This window comes from Paramormyrops kingsleyae, unplaced genomic scaffold, assembly GCF_048594095.1.
Source record: "Paramormyrops kingsleyae isolate MSU_618 unplaced genomic scaffold, PKINGS_0.4 ups66, whole genome shotgun sequence".
Taxonomy (NCBI): domain Eukaryota; kingdom Metazoa; phylum Chordata; class Actinopteri; order Osteoglossiformes; family Mormyridae; genus Paramormyrops; species Paramormyrops kingsleyae.
Genome location: NW_027326004.1, coordinates 144,176 through 167,679, shown reverse-complemented (window position 1 = coordinate 167,679; position 23,504 = coordinate 144,176). Strand labels below are relative to the sequence as shown.

General features: G+C 40.1%; 1 protein-coding gene across 6 annotated transcripts in view; it reads left to right on the top strand.

The window, feature by feature from the left end:
- The first annotated feature begins 500 nt into the window (after nt 1-500).
- Nucleotides 501-23,504, top strand: part of LOC140586467 (integrin-linked kinase-associated serine/threonine phosphatase 2C-like) — a 35,985-nt gene continuing 12,981 nt past the window's right edge. For 2 of the 6 annotated variants that reach the window (XM_072708301.1, XM_072708299.1), the window contains exons 1-7: nt 501-813; nt 1,219-1,332; nt 1,424-1,541; nt 11,525-11,631; nt 11,866-11,959; nt 12,161-12,248; nt 13,176-13,309. In XM_072708301.1, coding sequence (XP_072564402.1) covers nt 774-813; nt 1,219-1,332; nt 1,424-1,541; nt 11,525-11,631; nt 11,866-11,959; nt 12,161-12,248; nt 13,176-13,309 — 695 coding nt within the window. In that variant the 5' untranslated portion in view covers nt 501-773. Of the gene's footprint in view, nt 814-1,218; nt 1,333-1,423; nt 1,542-11,524; nt 11,632-11,865; nt 11,960-12,160; nt 12,249-13,175; nt 13,310-15,622; nt 15,684-18,530; nt 18,756-23,504 lie in introns of those variants that run through there. The other 4 variants (XM_072708304.1, XM_072708303.1, XM_072708300.1 and 1 more) reach the window with 4 other exon arrangements.

The window sequence follows — 23,504 nt, the reverse complement described above, 5'->3', positions numbered from 1 at the left end:
CACAGAAAATAGTTCCTATATTAAACTGTTCACTGCAAAGTCTGTAGATTATCTTGAGTAACCAGGTCATGACTTCCTGTAAGAGACATTGTTGTTGAATTTTTCAAATGTATTTTGGTGCTTTAATTGCCACAAAAAGTTTGCCATACACTCCCATTATATTCGAGTGACATTTCTACGACCGATATCTCCAAAACTAGGCAACTCCCAGTAGAACAACCTGGATAAATAGCAATAATTAAAGCCCCTCTAAAACATGTCTTTTTAAGTTTTAGGGTGAACTGCCCCTGTAAAGAAAACAGTTTTTGGATTGTTGTATATGAGAACATGTGTGTTAATTGGCAAAATATTATGACTTTTGATTTTATAGTTCATTAATATTATTTTAATAATATAAACTTATAAGAACAATATAAACTTATTTAGGGAATAGTGTTACTAGGACTTTTATTTTAAAAAGGGAAGTTCGTAGTGTTGACGACGCCTCCTGGAATAACGCAACCGCGGATTGGTTAGTTTGATTACCTAGCTCCACATAGACATACGAGCTCCTTATCAATATATACATTTTTAATATACAACTTATATAGTTCTGTTTATTGTGCGTGATAAGTTTACAGTTGTGAACCAAGAACAGAACTATCCGGCAAATGTATTTCACTTTTAAAATCCCGTTGAAATATTTTGCGGAAGCTTACTAGCCACTTTTGCTTCTTCGTAGATTAAACGAATTTAAGTACAAAGGCACCAAGCAACCATTGTTGCTTGAAAAGATGGATTTGTTTGGCGATCTTCCTGAACCCTCTCAAACTGGTAATATAAACCTGTTAACATTCTAAATATTTAAACTTGTAATGTTTCGTACTTATATGTGTATCTAGTCTACAACAACGATAGCAATCGATAATTAAAACGCTACAAGGCCAGTGTAAATCCCCTAATGAACTAATGGTAGGTCTGTACCGTTACGTACCATTGTAGGCGAATCACTGACGTTGTTGTCGTAAATTATATTTGCATTTGTGGCCGTATTTGTTGGGTGTATTTATTCGCTGAGTTATCCATGTATATTTAGTATGCCCATGGTTAAACATCGATTTGGCGTGAAGTTCTAAGACAAATAAGAATGCTCAAAGAAACTTACTACGCCAATTGTCTATTCTAATTGTTGAGGAATTATACAAATGCATATGTGTGTGTGTGTGTGTGTGTGTGTAGGGGACGTTACTGGGCGACCTCTCCAAGAAATGGATGACAGGTCTGACAAAAGGAAACATGAGGTCTGCCGAGATGTTGAATCTGTGGAAGTGGAGAAAAAGAAATTTTGTAAAGGTTTTCAGAAATTTCATAAAAATTGTGGATAATCTATGCCTGTCTGCAAAATATGTTCATGATCTGTATTGACTATGTGTTTGTTCTGGAGGTTGGGCCAGGCTCAGAGCGCATGTTGCTGCCCGCCGAGGTGAGAGAGAAGAGATGCAGGATGCACACGTTGTCTTGCCTGATCTCAGCACCTCTCTGTCTTCAATTCCCCAGGAAGTGTAAGTTGACAGTGTTTGAAAGTATAGGAGACGATTTGTTTTTCCATTCTTTTCAGTTCTCTACACATAGACAGGGTGCTTCTTGGTGAGATTTTGAGTACTGTATTAACAGTCCTCACTGTGGAATGACCTTATAACCCTTCCCAGATTGAAAAGTAGCAACAGTTGCTTCTGAGGTCATGTCAATTCACCATGGCATGATCTAAAGATAACCCTGAGTGTTCCAGAACACCAAAAACTTATGCTTTTCACACTTCACTTCTTCCCAATCTCATTGTACTGGCATGTACGATTACAATAACATTTGAAACTTTTGACTTTTAATCTTGCACTTTTGATTTTAAAGACTTGCAGAAAGGCCAATTCATACTTAAGTTTCTGCATGTGCTTTTGGGTGCGACAGAAAAAGGTGATTTTTGTGATCAGGTGCCAGACAACTGTGGACAGTGCTAGTGTAGCCCAGGTTTTTTTTTTTTGTCCGGCAGAGATCATGCATGTTGATTACAAGAAAGTTGACTAGGTGTTTGCTGTACTGTAGGTAGCAGCAGTGACTTAAGCAGAGCAGAGGTCAACGAAGAAAGAGTAGAACAAGAATAATTGTTGTAGGAGGTGCGGAGATATCCACATTTCTAATTTTTAATGTACAGATAAATTATACTGTGCATACATTATACTGTGGTCTGTGGTATTTTCAAAAGCAGGACTATTCTGTGATTTTGAAATATTGGTTGATAAGATTTGCTGGGGAGGGGTCCTGGTTAATATTGGTAAGAAAGGTTTAGGATTTGAAAATGCCATGATGTGCCGTATTACTTTTATACTGCCCAAGCCCAGACTAACAACTATAAAACACTTTTAAAATGTTTTACCTGTTTACCTATTTCACAACACTGCTTTTCAATGTTCAATGTTTCTTGCCAGCTTTTCAATGTTCAATGTTTCTTGCAATATGTCTGTTCTCTCCTGGTCTGGTGGAATATCACTGCTGTATGCATGCACTCAACTATCTGCGTCTACTGACAGATGTGGTATGGTCACAAGTAGGGGTGCAATGATTATTCGACATTGTCGACAAAAATCGACAATAAAAATAGTTGCCGACGAATTTGATTGTTGATAATTGTCGCCATACGTATTTTTAAACAGAGTGAGACGTTTTCCTTCCTTTCTACCTGTGCAATACTACCGCTTTCCAATAGACTGCACCAATACACCACACTGATGAGATTCTCTCTTGCGCAATAGCATTCAACGACAGGTAGAAGAATGGCGGCCACAAATTAGGTATCATTGTGTATTAAACGCTCTAAAGTCTGGGACACATGGATTAAAGTTTTCCGTCGCTATGACGGATTTCTGTCAACTGAGTGCACTAAAGGTTAATAATGAGATTTATGTAGATCCGAAGGAAAAAAATGGGGGGGGAGGGGGCTGGAAAGTCTGTATTTCTTTTGTTTAATTACGATTGAATTATTCTTCCTAAAAATAAACATTATGGTTTCGGCAGTTCGCTTAAACATTGATGGCTGCGGAGTAGCCTACAGGCTGCAAGCTATTTCCCGACGCGTGTTTAAGATGCAAAACTTCATAGTAAGGAGAAAATTATTCCCCAGCATTTAGTGCCACATCAGTCTCAAAGGCTTTTAATGTCCCAAAACAAAGACGAGATCTGCAAAAGGGTGAATGGCACGGGCTTCTTGTTGCCTGTGGCCTGTACTACGAAGGGGGTTTAACGAAATCAGACTTAACCTGGAGGTAATTTGCGAATGCGAGGTTGACTCAATCGGGGCTAATCAGTACTATGACGCCAGTTAAGAAGTTGATTTGTTAAATCGGTGTTAACTTCATTGGAGTTTGTGCGCGTTCACATAAATGGAGCACGTTCGGCAGCGCAAGGCACCGTTTGACTCATGGCGCGATCTCCATGTTTCACGGAGGAAGATTGCATGCTAATTATGCAGGATTATGAGGAGTTTAAATCAACGCTGTAAAGAAAATCCAATATCACTGCAGCCAACAAAAGTAGACAGGCTTGCTGGCAACGTATTGCAGACAGAGAAAATGCATATGAACATTTTCATGGTCATAAAATGTGGTCTAAAATATCTCACGACCGAGTATTAGACAATGAAGTGTTTTATGAAAAGAATTGAAATACTGTTAATAATTACGGAGGCTAACAGATGCGACACAATTCAGAAGTCACCTATTTTATGCTGCTAAGTAGAGGTCGACCGATATGGGTTTTTCAATAGCCGATGCCGATGACGATATTTAGGAGTCAGGGTCAGCCGATGGCCGATATATGCTGCCGATATTTTTTGGCCGAAAATTGGACGTTTTCCCCTCTATTTGCATGATAAAATATCACATTAATAATAACAAACGATACACAAAATTTCTCAACTTAGCATTTATTGAATACTGACTTGTGTAAATTTAAATATAAACTTAAATAACAAAAACACAATACAACTTATAAACAACTTAAACTTATAAACAATAAAGATAGCAGCATCAGAATCTCTTTAGCAGCAAACTCATTCTTCAGCTCCCAAGCTCACCAGTCTGCTGCAGACATTGCACCTGGCTTTTCCTGGTGTTGGCTTTGTGAAATGCTGCCATACAGGATTAGATTTTTCTTCAGCCATCAGACAGCAATTACTAAAACAGAAGAATAAATGCAAGGTTAGAATTTGTATTATAGTTCCTTCATCTTCAATTCATTCTACAATTCCAGTATTCCATGCACATTAAAACAATTACACTCTAATACATTTTGAAGAAAAAAAAAAACACTAAGTGCATCATGGTATGATGAGTAGTGTACACTAACATGTTGTTTCTGTTGTTAGCAGACAGATAGCTTAAAGCCAAATTCACAATCAGAATCTAGTGATCCCGGAAAATAAAATAACTGTCGTATTGCACAGCCTTGTATGCAAGGACAACATAAGCCCCTAGTGATTGTGACGTTGTCTACGTATAAGCCCGTATAAAGGATAGACATGTTTAATGAGGAAACTAACTGCGCAAAGTCATGCACTTTTTATCTAGACGTCTGACAAATTGTTTGAATCTCCGGTCTCAAATGAAAAAAATTTGCACAGAAGGACCATTGTCAGCATCAGCTCAAGTAAATGGTAACCACGCTTTCGAACAAACACTTTTCTCCGCCATGCATTGTTCTTAGCAGCTCTGTGTCTCCGAGGACGGCGCTGTCTGTGATCAGGGCAGAGTAACGCAACTCTCACACACGCTGCAGTATTTGAGAGCTGCCTGCTCCGCCCCACACACTCACAGAGTGAAACTCTCCGACACAAGAAAAAAAACATAACTGATAACATCGGGCTGATATGGTAATAATTAAAATGTTAACAATTAAAATGATTTTTAACGATTAAAAAACGTCTGTGAGCCCACCAATAAGCGCACAAAACGAACTCCATTAGAATCAATGATCCTTAATGTTACCTGTAAGCTACAGTTGGTTGAAGGCTCATTATCATTACCCCAGTTCCCAATAGCGTAATTCGCGTTTTCTTTTAAAGCAACATTTCATAGCAAACTACTTAAATAAACAGGTCATTGAAAGATCAGAATTTAAGCCTTACCGTTTTATCCCAGGACTCTTCCAAAACTTCTGGCTGTGGTCCTGCACAAGGCAGCATGGGTCACGTGTTCCACAACAACAATAACACTGGGCTGCCCGCAGACGTGCCTGTCTGAAAATCGGCGTAGTGCACTCGGATATCGGCCGATGCGATACATTAAAAAATGCTAAATATCGGCCCGATATATCGGCCGGCCGATATATCGGTCGACCTCTACTGCTAAGTAATGTAATGCTCCCTGAAGTTCCATTACTGTAATGTTACTGATAATGTAAACCTGATGTTAACAATAACAGATCTGATTTCAAATGCATTAGTAGTGGAAAGCCTACATGGCAGCAAGTCAAGATGAAATATAAAAACATCATGTCAAGTGGTAGGGCTATGTATTTATATTTCTACTCATTATGAAAGATTTGTTGTGTCTAGCCTCCACTTAATAGCATGTTTCTATGTTTTACAGCTAATAATAAAAAGGTGTCTGTTCATATGACACTTATATAGAAGGTGAGCCATTGTTTAACAAACAAATAAATGATTTACAACAGGACAAAACAGAAGCATATGTGTAGTGAAAAAACGACTAGGAACCTGTCAATGCGGTTAAGTTAGCCTCATATTCCATATTCAGTTTTCTGGCTTTAATAACTTTACGCAAGTAAGGTGGGGCATTTTTAATGACAGAATTGTGATGTCCAGTACACAGACATCGATGCACACCGATTTTTTTTCCGCTTCAAAACATTTCGTGATTTGTGCCAAATCATGTTAATAGCTAATATAATAGGTCCTTTCAGCTGTAATGACATGGTGGTTTAGTATTTTGGGCTCATGGTGACTGTTGCACACCTCTTTGTTTCCCAGATTGCTTTACATGCGAATTTTAATTAATTTTTGAATGTTCGAATGTATCTGTATACTGTGCAATGGGGCAATTCATGAATGGGTTAATAACTTTAAAACTAGACAAGACAGCCACATCTAGTGAAGTGTGCTTTGATCAGTGGACAACAGGGAACAATGCACACCCCTTGGGTTTTCAGAATAACTTTCTCTGTAACAGTTATTAATACATTGTATGCACATTATATGCCATTGCTCCATTTCATACATATTAACAGAGAGAGCCCCTCACGATTCGTGCGCCAAAGTTGTACGGATAATCCAGGTATGCAGTCATTGTCTTCGGAGAAATTGTAGTTGGAGGGGCGGTGCTCATATAGGGCCGGCTTATGCAGAAACCTCGACTTAACCAAGAACAAAAACTGCTCGGAGCAGTTTTGAGACTTAGCATAAATTGCCATGGTAGCATGCCTCGACTAAAACCTACCCACCTTTCGTAGTAGGGGTTAATCGCGAAGTTACACCACACGTCATCAAGTTACTCGCAAAGTTACCCCGATAAGCCAGTAAACCCGCTTCGTAGTACAGGCCACTGGCGTATCCAATAATAATAATAACAACAACAATCATTATAATAGGGCATAATAATAGGCTAGTAGTAGTATATTTTACATTTTCAAAAAAGATCGGAATAGAACGTATTTATGTTTGGAAGTCAGTGGTGTGTCATTAAATGTCTCGTTTGCTAATAGTAGCTAAAAAAGCTCAGAAAACAGTGGAGAAAACCCATTGCTTAAACAGATAAAGAAGCCAAAACTCCGAAGCTCAAGATTCAGGACAGTGGCTCCGATGTCACAAGTGCTGCGAGAGCTTATGCTCCGTTAAAAATAAATAAATAACAGCAGTTTTGAAGTCCGTTTTCTTGCTGTTAACAGAGGAATGGCAATGGGAAGCTGCTCTAAATTTCCCGTATTTTGGGTCGGGATCTTGGGATTTTTCAGTCTGCTTTAAAAAATTTTATTTATAAACATAGGCTATATAAATAGCTGATATGACAAGAAATTACCGTGCATTTTAACCTCTATACCGCAAATGAAGTACGAATTAGCATATACAGGTTAAAATGCGCATGATAATTTCTTGTCATATCAGCGCAAATGCACATAAAATACGTACGCATTTGCACTGTCAGCAATGGATTGCCGCACGTATTGCTTTTAAAGGTGAATGCGTACTTGCCTACCAGTTATGTGCAGCCCTGATTATAACAAAGATTGTATCAGAAATTCGGATCCGTATAGGCGCCGATCCAGACCTATTTGACGGATCGGGTATCGGTCATGTGTGACCAATCCACATCCTATACTTATTTAGTTTTTGGCAGTCTCTAAAAAGCTCCTATTTCGTATTAAATCTATTTGCACAATCGATCGCACGACAGCTCTTTCCCATTTTACATGTGTTCTTTTGCGTCATTCAAGTCGAACAATAACCTCATTCTAAATGTAAAAGCTGGTAGCTAAATAGGAGCCATTTTATAATAATGCAATTTATAATCCGATTAGTCGACTAATCGTTTTAATAGTCCATGACTAGTCCACTATCAAAAAAGTCATTAGTTGCAGCCCTAGTCACAAGCTTCGGTGTACACGACCATCTGTGGGTTGAAAGTGCACACAGAAAAGTGAAATATGAACTAGGGATGGACCATTCCACATTTTTTCAGTTCTGATAGATTCCGATACACAACTGCCAAAACCGATACAGATTATTACTTTAATATTTTAATAATAAATTTGTATATACAGTAATATATATTAAATGGGAAATATATTTATACTTAGTATATAATTAAATACAAATGAAAAATGTATGCCAAAAAAATCTTTACTAGACTACTAGAAACATACATAATGTACTGTTCCACCTTGTCTGTACATCTTGTTTGAAGTGTTTTTGAGACATTTGCAGTTGAATTTGAATATCTTCCAAGAGAATATACGCAGGTGGTGAGTGTTTAAAATACCCCTTCCACTTACACTTCGTTGTGATAGCAACCCCTCATGTACAAGCTGTAGCGAGTGCGCAAAACAGCCCAAGCTACCAATTCCCAAATCATCTATTGCGTTTTTCATTTTGCTCACGTTGTGCACGCAATTGTGTGAGACTTTTAGTGGGATTTTCCACAAAATTATGAAAAAACCCTTTATTGCTGTTGCAATACCATGTCACTAGTCACAAGTACCAGCGAAAAACTGGCCATCAATCCGACCATACATATACAAACATCACATTATAGGGGGTAGACAGGTCAGGAAGATGGGGGATATAGGAAGAACAGAGAAAACAAAATTACATGAGGAGAGAGGAGGAGAATAAAAAAACAGCCTCCAGACTTTACTCCAGTAGGGAGTACAATGTAGGAACAGAAAAAAACACCTCAGCAACATAGGCACATAGTCACACCTTATCAACATAAAAAGTCGTGACTTGCAACAGGGCAGGGAAATGGGGAGGTGGAGGTAGTCCAGATCACAGACCCGCCTGTTCAAGCTGGGGGTATGAAGATATAATAGGGTTGTTTGGGTTTTCGGGCGAGAAGCTGTAATTTCTCAGCTCCTCTAATGTCCACTCTCGTCTCCGCCATCCAAAATCCTTTGCAGAGCCGTGAGCTTCTCCGTGATGTTATCCAATCTGCGATTAATAGTCACAGTGATGTTATCCGCGATCTATAGCCACAGTCAGTGCCAACAGCTCTGCCAACCCCGTCAATCATCCGGCCAGCCTAGTGGGGCTTTGAGCGGCTGTCACCGTTTTCTTCAATTTTCGATAAACCAGGGCAATGTCTAATCCAATCAGCATAAGACCTGTAATCATGGTTCCGAATAGGTAGATATCTTCAATGTCCTCCACGGAAAGAGCTGCCAGACACACGACCCTCCACTTCTCCCATCCGTCCATTGTGTAGCCAGCTGCGTATGTTCCTGCAGGACAGTCAGGTTCCCCCAAACCTGTGCTTCTCTTCGAGAAGATGGTGTCAATTGCATTGAGAGACCAGTTGATAAAATCCATGATTTTCTTAGTTTTGAAGAGCAGGGCTGAGAGCTGTAAATTGTGGGCTGCCTAGAAGAACTCTGCTTCAGTTTCTGAACATCTCATCAAGTGCACTGCAGTCATTCTCAGTATTTGTTTAATTTCACCACCAGCTCAATTAATTAATTTAATTAGTTTAATTAATCACTTCGTTATGGAGGAATTTTGGCCCACTCTTTTTTTTTTTTATTATTAGGTTGAGGTCTGGACCATTGCAGCACCTTGATTCCTTTTTTTCAGCCATTCTATTGTAGATTTGCTGGTGTGCATGGGATGATAGGTGCTTTTCTACGAACCAATTTTGGCCAGGCTTTAGCTTTGCATTTGACTCTACAATACTTTGATATATAGAAGAGCTCATGGTCAACTCAATTACTTCAAGGTGCCAAGCTCCTACAACTGTAAGCTGAAATCATCACCTCTCTACCATTGTGCTTGACAGTTTGTATGAGGTGTTTGTGCTGATTTGCTGTTTGTTTTTTTTTTTACCAGACATGGTGCTGTACATTATGGCAAATATGTCCACTTTTGTCTTATCTGTACCCAAGGACATTGTTCCAGTGGTTTGTTCAGATGCACTTTTGTAAGCCTAAGTCATTTTACCATGTTTCTTTTTTTAAAGAGAAGAGGTATTCTCTTTGCAACATTCCAAACAAGCCATACTTGTTCAGTCTTGTTCTAATTCTACTGTCATAACATTTAACATGCAAACTGAAGCCTGTAGAGTCTGAGTTAGCTCTTAGGTGTTTGACCTTGGGATGAATTTGCTGGGACATCCACTTCTGGGAAGATTGGCAACTTTCTTGGTTTTACACTTGTGAATAATATTTCTCACTGTAGAATGATGGACTTCAAATTATTGGAAATGGCTTTATACCCCTTCCCAGATTGATTAGCAGCAACAATTGCTTCTCTAAGATCGTTGCTGATGTCTTTCTTCCTTGGCATTGTGTTAACACACACCTGATTGATCCCAACCAGCAAACTAACAAAATTTCTGCTTTTATGGAGTTGGTCATACTTGACGATGATCACCTAAGTGCATTTGGGTAGTAACACCTTGCTGCTACTTTTCATCTTAATTTCTACGGAAGCAGTAAGGGCGTACTTAATTTCTCACATACTGTTTCTGCATTTTGGTATAGATTTTAAATAATGACACAGTGTAATATGTCATGTGATGTTGTTCATCTGAGGTTGTATTTACCTAATTTTAAGACCTGCTAAGGACCAGATGATTTTTTTATGTCCTGATATGGTAGAATTGAAAGTGGGTGTATTTTCTTTTTCATGAGACTATACTTTGGTTTTACACCAACACGATTAACATTTTTTTGACTGCCAAAGACTTTTACATAGTACTGTATATACATATGATTCTTCTCATCCTGCATTTGTACAAAATGACAATGTAAGAAGAAAAAACATTTTCCCCAATGCCCACTCTTTTGCATTAATTATTGTGCATTTCATGAATTTTCTTTAACAAAGAGCCAGAGGGTACTTTTCCACCACACCAGTTACCGTATTTTTGGTTCGGCACTTTTGGGATGCGATCTGGCCAGAAGAACAGATACAAGAAACAACAATATTTAATATAATAGGACAGCACATTTAGTATGCTGTCCTAGCGATGTGATTTTGTTGTAAAAAATATTGGGGTATTTATAAAGCCAAAAGGAGTTAATAAAGTTCTCACAAACCTGTCTTGGAGTGATTTAAGCAGCAAGGATGAAAATAATTTTGTGTATCATTAAGTGTAAGTGTAATCTCGGAGAACACATGCAGCACTTAGGCAAAAGGAGTGTTAAACTTTATCTAATAAACTTTATCTAATATATATAATAATATAATATATAATCTTTAAAATGAATAATAATTAAAACTGCAAAGCTAGCAAGTTTTTTTTTTTCTATGACAGAGTAAAAATGTAGCAAAACTGCCTGTGCTATAATGTCTGTACAGAATTGAAAGTAAGAAAAAGTCTGATATTAATCTACCTTACTAGTGATGTGAGAATTGCATGTGCATAACATGCAATGTTGGTATTAATATCGCGCATCGTCCAGCCGTATAATATAAAATACCATTTTTTAAAGATTCAGTTCAAAATACCCTGCATTGTGTTCTGATGTTGTTTGGCACCGTTACCAGTTTTTATGGCAGTTGAAAATCTACAAATTGAAGTATCAAAAGTACGGTACCTGATGCGGTGGAAAAGCGCCCATAGTAATCTTCATAGTGAATGTTAATAAGCTTATACTAAAACTGCTTTCTGATATTTCTGTGATGCAGTGCTCTGTAATTAGTTGTATATTTCTGGTGATTACCTATAATGCATAAGTACACTTGAGTAGCTTGTCTAACATGAAGAAAACCAGTAATTAAATCTCTGTCTTTCAGTGGAACCAGTTATTGTTATTATTATTTCAGCTCCCGCCTAGCATATTTCGCAGTATTTGATGGGCATGGAGGTTCTCGTGCGTCATGCTTTGCTGCCGAACATCTTCATCAAGCATTAGCCTTGAAATTTCCTAAAGGTGAGCCCCCTACCGCTGATGGGAACAAAGGCTGATTAGTTTTTATTAGTAATAACAAAAGTGTTAGCACTTATTATTTTTTTAATGTGTTGTCTCAACAATAATTATTTAAATATTTATTACAAATTTTAAGAAGTCCTTTTGTGCTCTTAATTCATATTTTTGTATACTAAAATGTGTGTGAACTTATTCAAAATTGCTGAATTAGAAAAATGAACAACACATACTTTGCAGGTGAGGTACAGAACCTGGACAAGCTTGTGAGGAAGTGTTTGGTGGAGGCATTTAGACAAACAGATGAAGACTTCCTGAAAAAGGCCTCCAGCCAGTGAGTTGATGGTTTCTTATGTGCCTTCCATGTGTAATCAAAATCTGATGCTGTTTCTGTTGGCAATGATTTTAAATTATAATAACAGTTCCACAGAGTTGCCATAAAACTAAATCCTTGTTCAACAAAACTGGCTAGTAAGACCTGAAATAAAACTATGATTAAGTGGGGGTGACTTTAATTGCTTTGACACCCCTATAGGAAGCCAGTCTGGAAGGATGGAACCACAGCAACTTGCATGCTAGTGGTGAATGATGATGTCTATGTTGCCAACCTTGGAGATAGCAGGGTGAGTATTGGGACTTGTGGTTATTATAGTAACACAAATATCATGGGAAACTCTGCCTTGTTTGGTTACTCCTCTGCCCAGGGACTGTAAAGCACTGCAGAGGGAGGTATGTTCAGCTGAACGCAAAAGCAAGGCTTATCTGCCCTCCCTGCAGGACATATACCTCAGATAATGCAGGAGCAGAGTTGCTAAAATCAACAGGGACACAATCCACTCAATTACCTGTTTACCAGGCTGAGGTCTGGTAAGCACTTCTGCTATCTCTTGTGAAGTGAGAGGCTCAGAGGGAGCTTCTGCTCTGTCCATCAGACTACTTACAGTAACACTTAATTGACAGTTGTAGTTAAACATAAGCTCCTTACTCATGCAGCTTGCAGTTTATGGGAGTCATGTTGCACATATCTGGTTTTCCTTTTGTTTTCTCTTTATTACCAGTACAGGTCGTTGTCGATCAGTTATGACTGACCAGTATTAAGTTAATTTGGTCATGTCGACCCTTTCTTTTATATACAAATATACAAAAAGTAGTATACTGTGTAATAAAATTATATTATCTTTAAGTTATATTGTCATCATTTTCATGTGGGGATTGTTGGGGCACAAACGGTCATACAGTCACTGGGCAACACTTGTGCTGTCAGTTGTGGCCGCATATTTGTGGTCTTGGAACAGTCGTGAAGTTGATCAGTCATAAGTCGACAACGACCTGTATAACCCTACTGTTCCTTATTTATTACATATTATACTTATGTGTCTATAATACTTTTTGTCTATTGCTTTTCACTAATTCTTACTATAGCAGAGTTGACCACTTTGAATTTCACTGCAGGTTATAGATGGAATGTGGATCTTTCATGTGACAAATAAAACCCTTGAGATTTTGCTTTTTGTCTTTATTCAAGATTGTTATCATTGTGGTTTTCAAAGGCTGTGCTGTGCCGAGAAGATCAGGAAGGGCAGGATGACAACAAAAAAATTGTCACTTTGGCACTTAGCAGGGAGCATAATCCAATCTGTTATGAGGAGCGCATGAGGATCCAGAGGGCAGGTGGCACTGTCAGGTATGGGAGGGCCTCTACTGGTAAAACATCTGAAGGGACCAAAGTTTGTGTGCAGTGTTAATAACCATGCAAATTATGGCTCATTTCTTTTTCTTTTGGGTGGTAAGAAAATACTTTAAAATGAATTATTAGTGCTGTTTTTCCATTATAATACACTACCAGTCAAAAGTTCTGACACACCTTCTCATTCAGTGTTTTTTATTTTTTATTTTTATTGTTTTCTTCATAGTAGATTAATATTGAAGACTTCAAAACAATGAAGAAACACATGGAATTATGCTGTAAACAAATAAGTGTTAAACAATCCAGGATATGTTTTATATTTTAGATTCTTCAAAGTAGCCACCAAAGTTGCATTGATGAATGCCTTGCACACACTTGGCATTCTCTAAATAAGATTCATCAGGTATTGCCCAGGAATGGTTTTCAGTGAACAGGTACGCCTTGTCAAGAGTTAATTTGTAGAATTTCTTGCCTTCTTTATGTGTTTGAGGTAGAGTTTGTACATGGTTCTACACAGTGAATAGCCCTGTTCAACTACTGTTCTACTCCACATGGCAAGAACCACTCAACTAAGTAAAGAGAAAAAACAATCCATCCTTACTTTAAGACATGATGGTCAGTCAATCAGGAAAATTAAAAGAACTTTGAATGTATCCTCAAGTGCAGTCGAGAAAACCATCAGATGCTATGATGAAACTGGTTCTCATGAGGACCGCCCCAGAAAAGGAAGACCAAGAGTTACCTCTGCTGCAGAGGATAAGTTTATTAGAGTTACCAGCCTCAGAAACTGCACATTAACAGCACCTCAGATTAGAGCCCACATATATGCTTCTCACACACACACACACACTGATTGGTACCTCAGAACTCGAATTAATCCGTTCAGAACTCCAGATCGAATCCTAAAAAGTTCGAGTTGTGATGGAATTTTCCCCATAAGGAATAATGGAAAACCAATTAATTGGTTCCCGACCCCAAAAAATTACATCTAAATATGTTTTTTTTTTTTAGCATTTAAACACAAAACGAACCGGATAAAACAAGAAGAGCATATAATGTACTAAACACATCTAAGCACATTTATCAAACTATTTGCAAAGATTTTTAATAAGTTTTGACTTGGAAACCGAGCAAGTCCTGGTTTACAAGCGCCAAGTATCATCAAAAATCATATGGCACACATGCGCTCCTTGTTTTTCTTGTTTTTACGTGCGCTCGGCTTCAAAACAGGAAGCGCATGCGTGCGCTTCTTGTTTTGACGCCGAGCGCACGTCATCACAACTGAACCAATGGTTATTCACTTTCTCACGCTGCGGAATTGTGGGTAATCATCTCCCATGCTCGGTTTCAGTCGGCATGCCTCTCTCGTTTAGTAGAAAAGCACCACCTGAATATGGGTGTAGCAGTGCGAGTGATGAATCTGTTTAACGACAATGCAATGTCCACATTTTTGCGAAATCCAAAAGGAGGCAAAAGAGGCTGTCATTGGATGGGTTCCTTGTTAAAGTCACACAAACAGAAATAGATTCCAGTCAGCCAACAGATGATAGTGATTCCATTAATTTTTAGTGAATGGATGGATGGATACTTTATATTTTGTATGAATAATTTTTATATGAATATTTTTGAGTTGTGGAACGGATCATATGAGTTTCCATTATTTCTAATGGGAAAATTCGCTTTGATATACGAGTGCTTTGGATTACAAGCATGTTTCCGGAACGAATTATGCTCGTAAACCAAGGTACCACTGTATTTACTAAATATATGTATTCAGCTAGTGTAAACATGCACAATGCTATAACAGCGAATGCAAGGCTTATACTGAAGCGTTACCCTATGTTTCCGCTGAGAGACGTGCCGCGTGACTAATTTCCCCGCGTGTACAAGTTGTCTTAGGTCAGCGTTCACGGTTTGACTTCTGAGATTCAGATCAAGTTTTAGGTCATTTTTTTTCCCGAACTGGTTGGTTCGACTTTTAAGAAATTCGAGTTCTAATAAGTTCGAGAACTGAGGTACCACTGTGTGTGCATGTATATATATGTGTATATATATGTATATATATGTGTATATACAGTATATATGTATGTATACACTCACCTAAAGGATTATTAGGATCGGGTCAAGTCTGGGCTCGGCCTCGGGCAGAGAATCTAAACTCTACACTAAGGGGCCTAAAGTGTGCCAAGAAAACATCCCCCACACCATTACACCACCACCAGCCTGCACAGTGGTAACAAGGCATGATGGATCCATGTTCTCATTCTGTTTACGCCAAATTCTGACTCTACCATTTGAATGTCTCAACAGAAATCATCAGAGACTCATCAGACCAGGCAACATTTTTCCAGTCTTCAACTGTCCGATTTTGGTGAGCTCGTGCAAATTGTAGCCTCTTTTTCCTATTTGTAGTGGAGATGAGTGGTACCCGGTGGGGTCTTCTGCTGTTGTAGCCCATCCGCCTCAAGGTTGTGCGTATTGTGGCTTCACAAATGCTTTGCTGCATACCTCGGTTGTAACAAGTGGTTCTTTCAGTCAAAGTTGCTCTTCTATCAGCTTGAATCAGTCGGCCCATTCTCCTCTGACCTCTAGCATCAAGAAGGCATTTTCGCCCACAGGACTGCCGCATACTGGATGTTTTTCCCTTTGCACACCATTCTTTGTAAACCCTAGAAATGGTTGTGCGTGAAAATCCCAGTAACTGAGCAGATTGTGAAATACTCAGACACTTTAGGTGAGTGTATATATATGTATATATATATTATATATACACACTGCTCAAAAAAATTAAAGGAACACTTTTAAATCAGAGTATAGCATCAAGTCAATTAAACGTCTGGGATATTGACGTGGTCAGTTAAGTAGCAGAGGGGGTTGTTAATCGGTTTCAGCTGCTTTGGTGTTAATGAAATTAACAACAGGTGCACTAGAGGGGCAACAATGAGACGACCCCCAAAACAGGAATGGTTTAACAGCTGGAGGCCACTGACATTTTTCCCTCCTCATCTTTTCTGACTTTTTTCACTAGTTTTGCATTTGGCTACAGTCAGTGTCACTACTGGTAGCATGAGGTGATACCTGCACCCTACAGAGGTTGCACAGTACAGTCCAACTCCTCCAGGATGGCGCATCAATACATGCCAATTGCCAGAAGGTTTGCTGTGTCTCCCAGAACAGTCTCAAGGGCATGGAGGTGACTCCAGGAGACAGGCAATTACTCTAGGAGAGCTGGACAGGGTCATAGAAGGTCCTTAACCCATCAGCAGGACCAGTATCTGCTCCTTTGTACAAGGAGGAACAGGAGGAGCACTGCCAGAGCCCTACAAAATGACCTCCAGCAGGCCACTGGTGCGAATGTCTCTGACCAAACAATCAGAAACAGACTTCATGAGGGTGGCTTGAGGGTCTGACATCCTCTAGTGAACCCTGTGCTCACTGCCCGGCACTGTGGACCTCGATTGGCATTTGCAGTAGAATACCAGAATTGGCAGATCCGCCACTGGCAACCTGTGCTTTTCACAGATGAGAGCAGGTTCACACTGAGAACATGTGACAGATGTGAAAGGGTCTGAAAAGTCGTGGAGAACGTTATGCTGCATGTAACATTGTTCAACATGACCGGTTTGGTGGTGGGTCAGTGATGGTCAGGGGAGGCATATCCATGGAGGGACACACAGACCTCTACTGTGTACGATTTTGAGTTGCTGCAATGAAATTTCGGCAAAATGGACTAGCCTGCCGCATCATTTTTTCACTTTGATTTTCGGGGTGTCTTTGAATTCAGCCCTTTGTAGGTTGATAATTTTCATTTCCATCAAACAATGTAGTATCCTTTCATTCCTAACACATTACCTAGTCCATATCAGTATAGATATCCAGCAGCATATCAGTATAGATTTTCCCATTGAGATCTGATGTGTTTTCAAAGTGTTCCTTTAATTTTTTGGAGCAGTGTATATATTAGATTAGATTAGATTCAACTTTATTGTCATTACACATGTACAAGTACAAGGCAACGAAATGCAGTTTAGGTCTAACCAGGAGTGCAATAAGCAGTAAGTGCAGGATAAGGTATAAGTTATAAGTGCACTTAAATGGGATATGTGCAGGGAGAAAGTAAGGGTAATATTTACAGATGGATATACTGTGAGCATAATGTACAGATTGCTAGTGACTATAATCAGAAATTTAATAATAGATGAACAATATATACAGGTTGCTATTAACTGTGATCAGGAATTGCCGATAGATATGAACATAATGTACAGATTGCTATTTCTAGATACAAATTGTTATTTCTAGAAACAGGAATTTACAAATAGACATTTACAGATATATATAATCAGAAAATTACAACTGTATTGTGCAATGGATATTGCTTTCCAAATATGTATGTACAGTGTAGTGCATTAAAAATTAAATAGTGCAATGATAATGGACAGGTGTCAGTGGGGGGCAGAGTTCAATAAGGAGACCGCTCTGGGAAAGAAGCTGTTCTCTAGTCTGCTGGTTCTTGACCTGGGACACCTGAAGTGCCCACCGGAAGGCAGGAGAGAAAACAGTTTGTGGGCGGGATGAGAGTAATCCTTAAGAATACTGCATGCTCGACGCATACAGTGTTTCTTCTGGATGTCCTCAATGGCTGGAAGTGGAGTCCCTATAATGCGCTGGGCAGTTTTCATCACCCGCTGCAGTGCCTTATGCTCAGCAACAGAGCAGTTTCCGTACCAAACTGTTACACAGTTGGTTAGGATACTTTCTATTGTACAGTACAGCGATAGAAGTTCACCAGGGTGGCTGAGGACAGCTGGTTCTTCTTAAGTGTTCTCAAGAAGAAGAGGCGCTGGTGAGCCTTCTTGACCAGGCTAGAGGTGTTGGTGGTTCAGGATAGGTCCTCCGAAATGTGGGTCCCCAGGAACTTGAAGGATGAGACAGGCTCAACAGCCATCCTGTTGATGTAAATGGGTTCATGTGAACCTCTTCTTCCCTTCCTGAAGTCCACAATGAGCTCCTTGGTCTTAGTGGTGTTAAGGAGCAGATTATTGTCCGTGCACCAATTGGCCAGGTGCTTGATCTCCTCCCTGTAGGCAGTCTCGTCGTTGTTGCTGATGAGACCGATTGTTACGCCCCTCTTTGGGTTTTTGTTTATTTTGTTTAGGACTGCATTATAGGTTTTCTTAGATTGCAGGCGGTGGTTTCAATCTCTAATTGTTTACAGGTGAGACCTGTTGGATGGGTGGAGTTTTCCCTACTAAAGCCCTGGGCCCTGGGTCTACCTGGACCGGAGAGAGATTTGTAGGATATTCGATGCCACGCTGAGTGTTCCTGCTGCTGAGATTTTTGTTGAGTTGATCTTTTGTTTTGTTGTTCTCTCGTGGTTCCTGGACATTTGCGTTGGTGTTTTATATTTATTATTTGTTGTAAAATAAAAACCCTAAAACCAGTCGGTTTTGGTTTTGTTTATGTTGCGGTCATTGCTTTGGCCGTAACACCGATCACCATAGTATCGTCTGCAAATTTGATTATGGTATTGGATACATGTACAGGCCTGCAGTCATGGGTGAAGATGCAGTAAAGGAAGGGGCTCAGCACACAGCCCTGTGGTACACCAGTGTTGAGCGTGATGGTAGCGGAGCAGATGTAGCCTGACCTAACATGCTGAGGTCTGTTGGTCAGAAAATCCATAATCCAGTTGCAGATTGAGGTATTAATGTCCAGGTCTCTAAGTTTGGTGGGTAAGACAGTATTGAATGCTGAGCTAAAGTCAACAAACAGCATTTGTGCATAGGTGTTTTTACTGTCCAGGTGTGTGAGTACAGAGATCGAATTTATCGACGGCAAAAGCCGCCGTGCCTTAGCAATTTGCCGTGCTGCCCTGAATATTTACAAGTTCTTGCCGGCAGATACTTGCAGTGCCCTCTTCCTCAGTTGCCTTTGTGCCCTATTGTGTATGTTTAGATCATAATAAATTCAATAAACTTATGAAATCAAGAACAAGTTCTTCCGTTTTTTACTTCTCTGTCGCCATGTCCATGATATCTGGGTTGATAAGCGCATCCCATAATTTTACGTTAGCCACGCCTCCATGGTTAAATTATTCAGAGCGGCTATTCTAGCCGATGCTTACCTCCCTCCGAAACTAATAGCAACATGTTCATAGAATAGGGAGGGTGAGAAGGTTTAGAAGTTCTTTTGAAAGTGAGGCTGTATTGGGGGTATTTTTGGCACGTGAACAATCATCGATTTACATCGACAAATACATGTTAAGGACCTGTTATAAGGCCACAAAGTTCCAATTAAAATGCCTACGAAAGATCGGGTGAAAAAAAGAAAGCAGGCTGAGATGCTTCTAAGACCCAGAAAATAACCACATTTTTTAGGTAATTTCGCTGGTTATGCATGTCTTTCCCAATCATACCGCATCTATTGTTATGGAAATTATCTGTCATTACTTGACGTTGTAATAATTTACAATAGACTGTAATAATTCATAGAAGATTGAAATAATTGATACCAGATGTGCATTGAATTTTAGTGAAAACGGAGAAGGAGTTAGAGCATAAACTGTAATGTCCTGCAGCTGCTGTCACGGGACAGTTCGTAGTGGCTCGCGGAAGTGTTGCGGGACAGTTCGTAGTGGCTCGCGGCACTGGGCGGGACAGTTAGCGAGTGGCTCGCGACAGTGTTTGAGTGTCTCGGGACAGTTGGTGAGTGTTAGTTAGTTGGCTTGAATGTGGTCACTCATGCATTATTTTGAAGTTAGTTAGTCATGTTAGTGTTGAATGTCTCAGTAAAAAAAATGTTCATTAAATTAAAGTTTTTATCACTGACAATAGCTGGTTCTGTTTTTTTTTCATAAAACATTTCGTCATTACTGAGTAAGTAGGTGAATGAAGGCAACAGCATCTTTTTTTCAATAGCTAGTCTAACACTATTTCACAGGGTGCTAATGCATTTATTGCCCTTGAAAATGTCAGAATGCTAAATATTTCATGCGTCCGGCTATATACCTTTTTGCCTCAGTGCCCTGGCCAGTAATTCTTGATTGCCTTGGTGCCCTCCGAACCTACGGGAAAATGCCTTAGTGCCCTCCTATATTTGAGGGGATAAAAGGCAAACATTGCTGTGCTCCCCGAACAAAGTAATTCTAACCCTGTGAGTACAGAGTGCAGCGCTATGGAGACTGCATCATCTGTGCTCCTGTTGCCACGGTAAGCAAACTGGTGTGGGTCCAGTGAGGATTGGAGAAAATCCTTTAGGTGTGTCAGGACCAACCGCTCAAAGCACTTTATAATGATGGGTGTGAGTGCTACAGGGCGGTAGTCATTCAGGCATGTTGGGCTAGAGTGTTTCGGCACTGGCACAATAGAGGTAGATTTAAAGCTTGCTGGTACAGCTGCTTGGGCAAGGGACATGTTAAAAATGTCTGTGAATACCCCAGCGAGCTGCTCTGCACATGCCCTCAGTACGCGCCCAGGGATACCGCCTGGTCCAGCAGCCTTGCGCACATTGACCCGGCTCAGTGCGGTGTAGACATCAGAGGAGGTAAGTATGATGGGTGAGTGGTCGGTTGAGGAGGCGATCTTGGTGGCAGTTTCTTCATTGTCTCTCTCGAAGCGAACATAAAAGTCATTAAGCTCATTCAGAAAGGAGACATTAGTGGCTGCGGGGGTGGAGTGGCTGGGTTTGTAGTCACTGATGGCCCGGATGCCCTGCCACATGCGTCGAGGGTCAGAGTTTGAGAAGCGCTCCTCTACCTTTAGTTTGTAGCAGTGCTTAGCTTTTTTGATGCCCCTCTTCAGATTAGCCCTGGAAGTGCTGTAGGCTTGTGCATCACCTGATCTGAAAGCAGTGTTGCGTGCCTTTAACAGGATACGCACCTCCCTGTTCATCCATTGCTTCTGATTTGGGTATATGGTGATCTGCTTCTGGGTTGTAACACTGTCTATGGTAGTGTTGATGTGATCCAGAACAGAGGAAGTGTAGCTGTCTATGTTCGTGTGAGAGCCACAGGTGGCCTGAGTAGCAAACATACTCCAGTCCGTGTGCAGAAACCGGTCCTGGCCACACTTTGATGGTCTTCACTGATGGCTTCACACGGTTGATGAGGGGTGAATACTTGGGGGTGAGGAACAAAGAAAGGTAGTCTGATTGTCCCAAGTGGGGGAGGGGGGTCACAGAATATGCTTCAGCTATGTTTGTGAATACATGGTCTAAAGTTTTGTTTCCTCTGGTGTGACAGAAAATGTTTTGGTGAAATTTCGGGAATACTGTCTTTAAGTTGGAGTGATTAAAATCCCCCGCAACAATAAAAGCAGCCTCCGGGTGACCAGTTTGTTGTTTGCTGATGGCCGCGTGAAGTTTGTTCATAGCAAACTTGGCATCAGCGTCGGGAGGAATGTAAGTGGCAGTTATAATAGTGGAGGTGAATTCCCGTGGCAGATAAAACAGTCTACACTTAACCATGAGAAACTCTAGGCTAGCTGAGCAGTGTCTCCCAATAATAACAGAGGTAGTACACCAAGCATTGTTAACATAAATGCACAATCCTCCGCCTCTGGTCTTACCGGAGTCATCCGCCGTTCTGTCTGCCCGGAATGTTTGGTGCTCAGCTAGAGCAATAGCATTGTCCGATATATCGCTGTTTAGCCATGTTTCAGTGAAAATCAGGACATTGCAGTTCCAGAGTCTCTTGCTGTGGTTGATACACACACATATACACTCACCTAAAGGATTATTAGGAACACCTGTTCAATTTCTCATTAATGCAATTGTCTAATCAACCAATCACATGGCAGTTGCTTCAATGCATTTAGGGGTGTGGTCCTGGTCAAGACAATCTCCTGAACTCCAAACTGAATGTCAGAATGGGAAAGAGAGGTGATTTAAGCAATTTTGAGCGTGGCATCTTTGGTGCCAGACGGGCCGGTCTGAGTATTTCACAATCTGCTCAGTTACTGGGATTTTCACGCACAACCATTTCTAGGGTTTACAAAGAATGGTGTGCAAAGGGAAAAACATCCAGTATGCGGCAGTCCTGTGGGCGAAAATGCCTTGTTGATGCTAGAGGTCAGAGGAGAATGGGCCGACTGATTCAAGCTGATAGAAGAGCAACTTTGACTGAAATAACCACTCGTTACAACCGAGGTATGCAGCAAAGCATTTGTGAAGCCACAACACGCACAACCTTGAGGCAGATGGGCTACAACAGCAGAAGACCCCACCAGGTACCACTCATCTCCACTAGAGGCTACAATTTGCACGAGCTCACCAAAATTGGACAATTGAAGACTGGAAAAATGTTGCTTGGTCTGATGAGTCTCGATTTTTTTTGAGACATTCAAATGGTAGAGTCAGAATTTGGCGTAAACAGAATGAGAACATGGATCCATCATGCCTTGTTACCACTGTGCAGGCTGGTGGTGGTGATGTAATGGTGTGGGGGATGTTTTCTTGGCACACTTTAGGCCCCTTAGTGCCAATTGGGCATCGTTTAAATGCCACAGCCTACCTGAGCATTGTTTCTGACCATGTCCATCCCTTTATGACCACCATGTACCAGTGTTGTTTTTGACAACCATCTTAGATTTAGTCTTAGTCTTAGTCTTTTGGACTAAAATGCTTATTAGTTTTAGTCAAATTTTAGTCACTTCTATATGTGATAGTTTTAGTCCAGTTTTAGTCGACAAAAACTCAAAAAGGTTTTAGTCTAGTTTTAGTCAAAAAAAAGAAAAAAGAAGTATAGTCTTTTAACAAATTAATTTAGGTCAATAAGTATTGGAGATTGCTGCTGGGCAGTGTCACACATAAGTTGTGAGAATAGCAGCAGATCTATAAGTTCAACACATTGTGAGCTTGCAGATCAGATATTTTCACCAATAATTACAATAATAAAGGAATGGTTTTAGACATATAAGGTTTCCACCCAACTGCAAATACTTTCTGATCTAATGATTGTGCATTACACACAGATAAAGTGGTAACAGTGGAATCAATGTTCATTACTCCAAAAAAGCCAAAAACAAAAACATTCTACTTCAGCAATTGTGGCTTTTAGACTGAAGCTAGCAGACTCTTCGTATAACAATAACTCGACCTGTTTAACATATCAAGTTACACGCTGACAGAACATAGACACACAAAGAGATGACCACACCGTCACTGAATGTAAACATGGCTAAACATGCTGCTA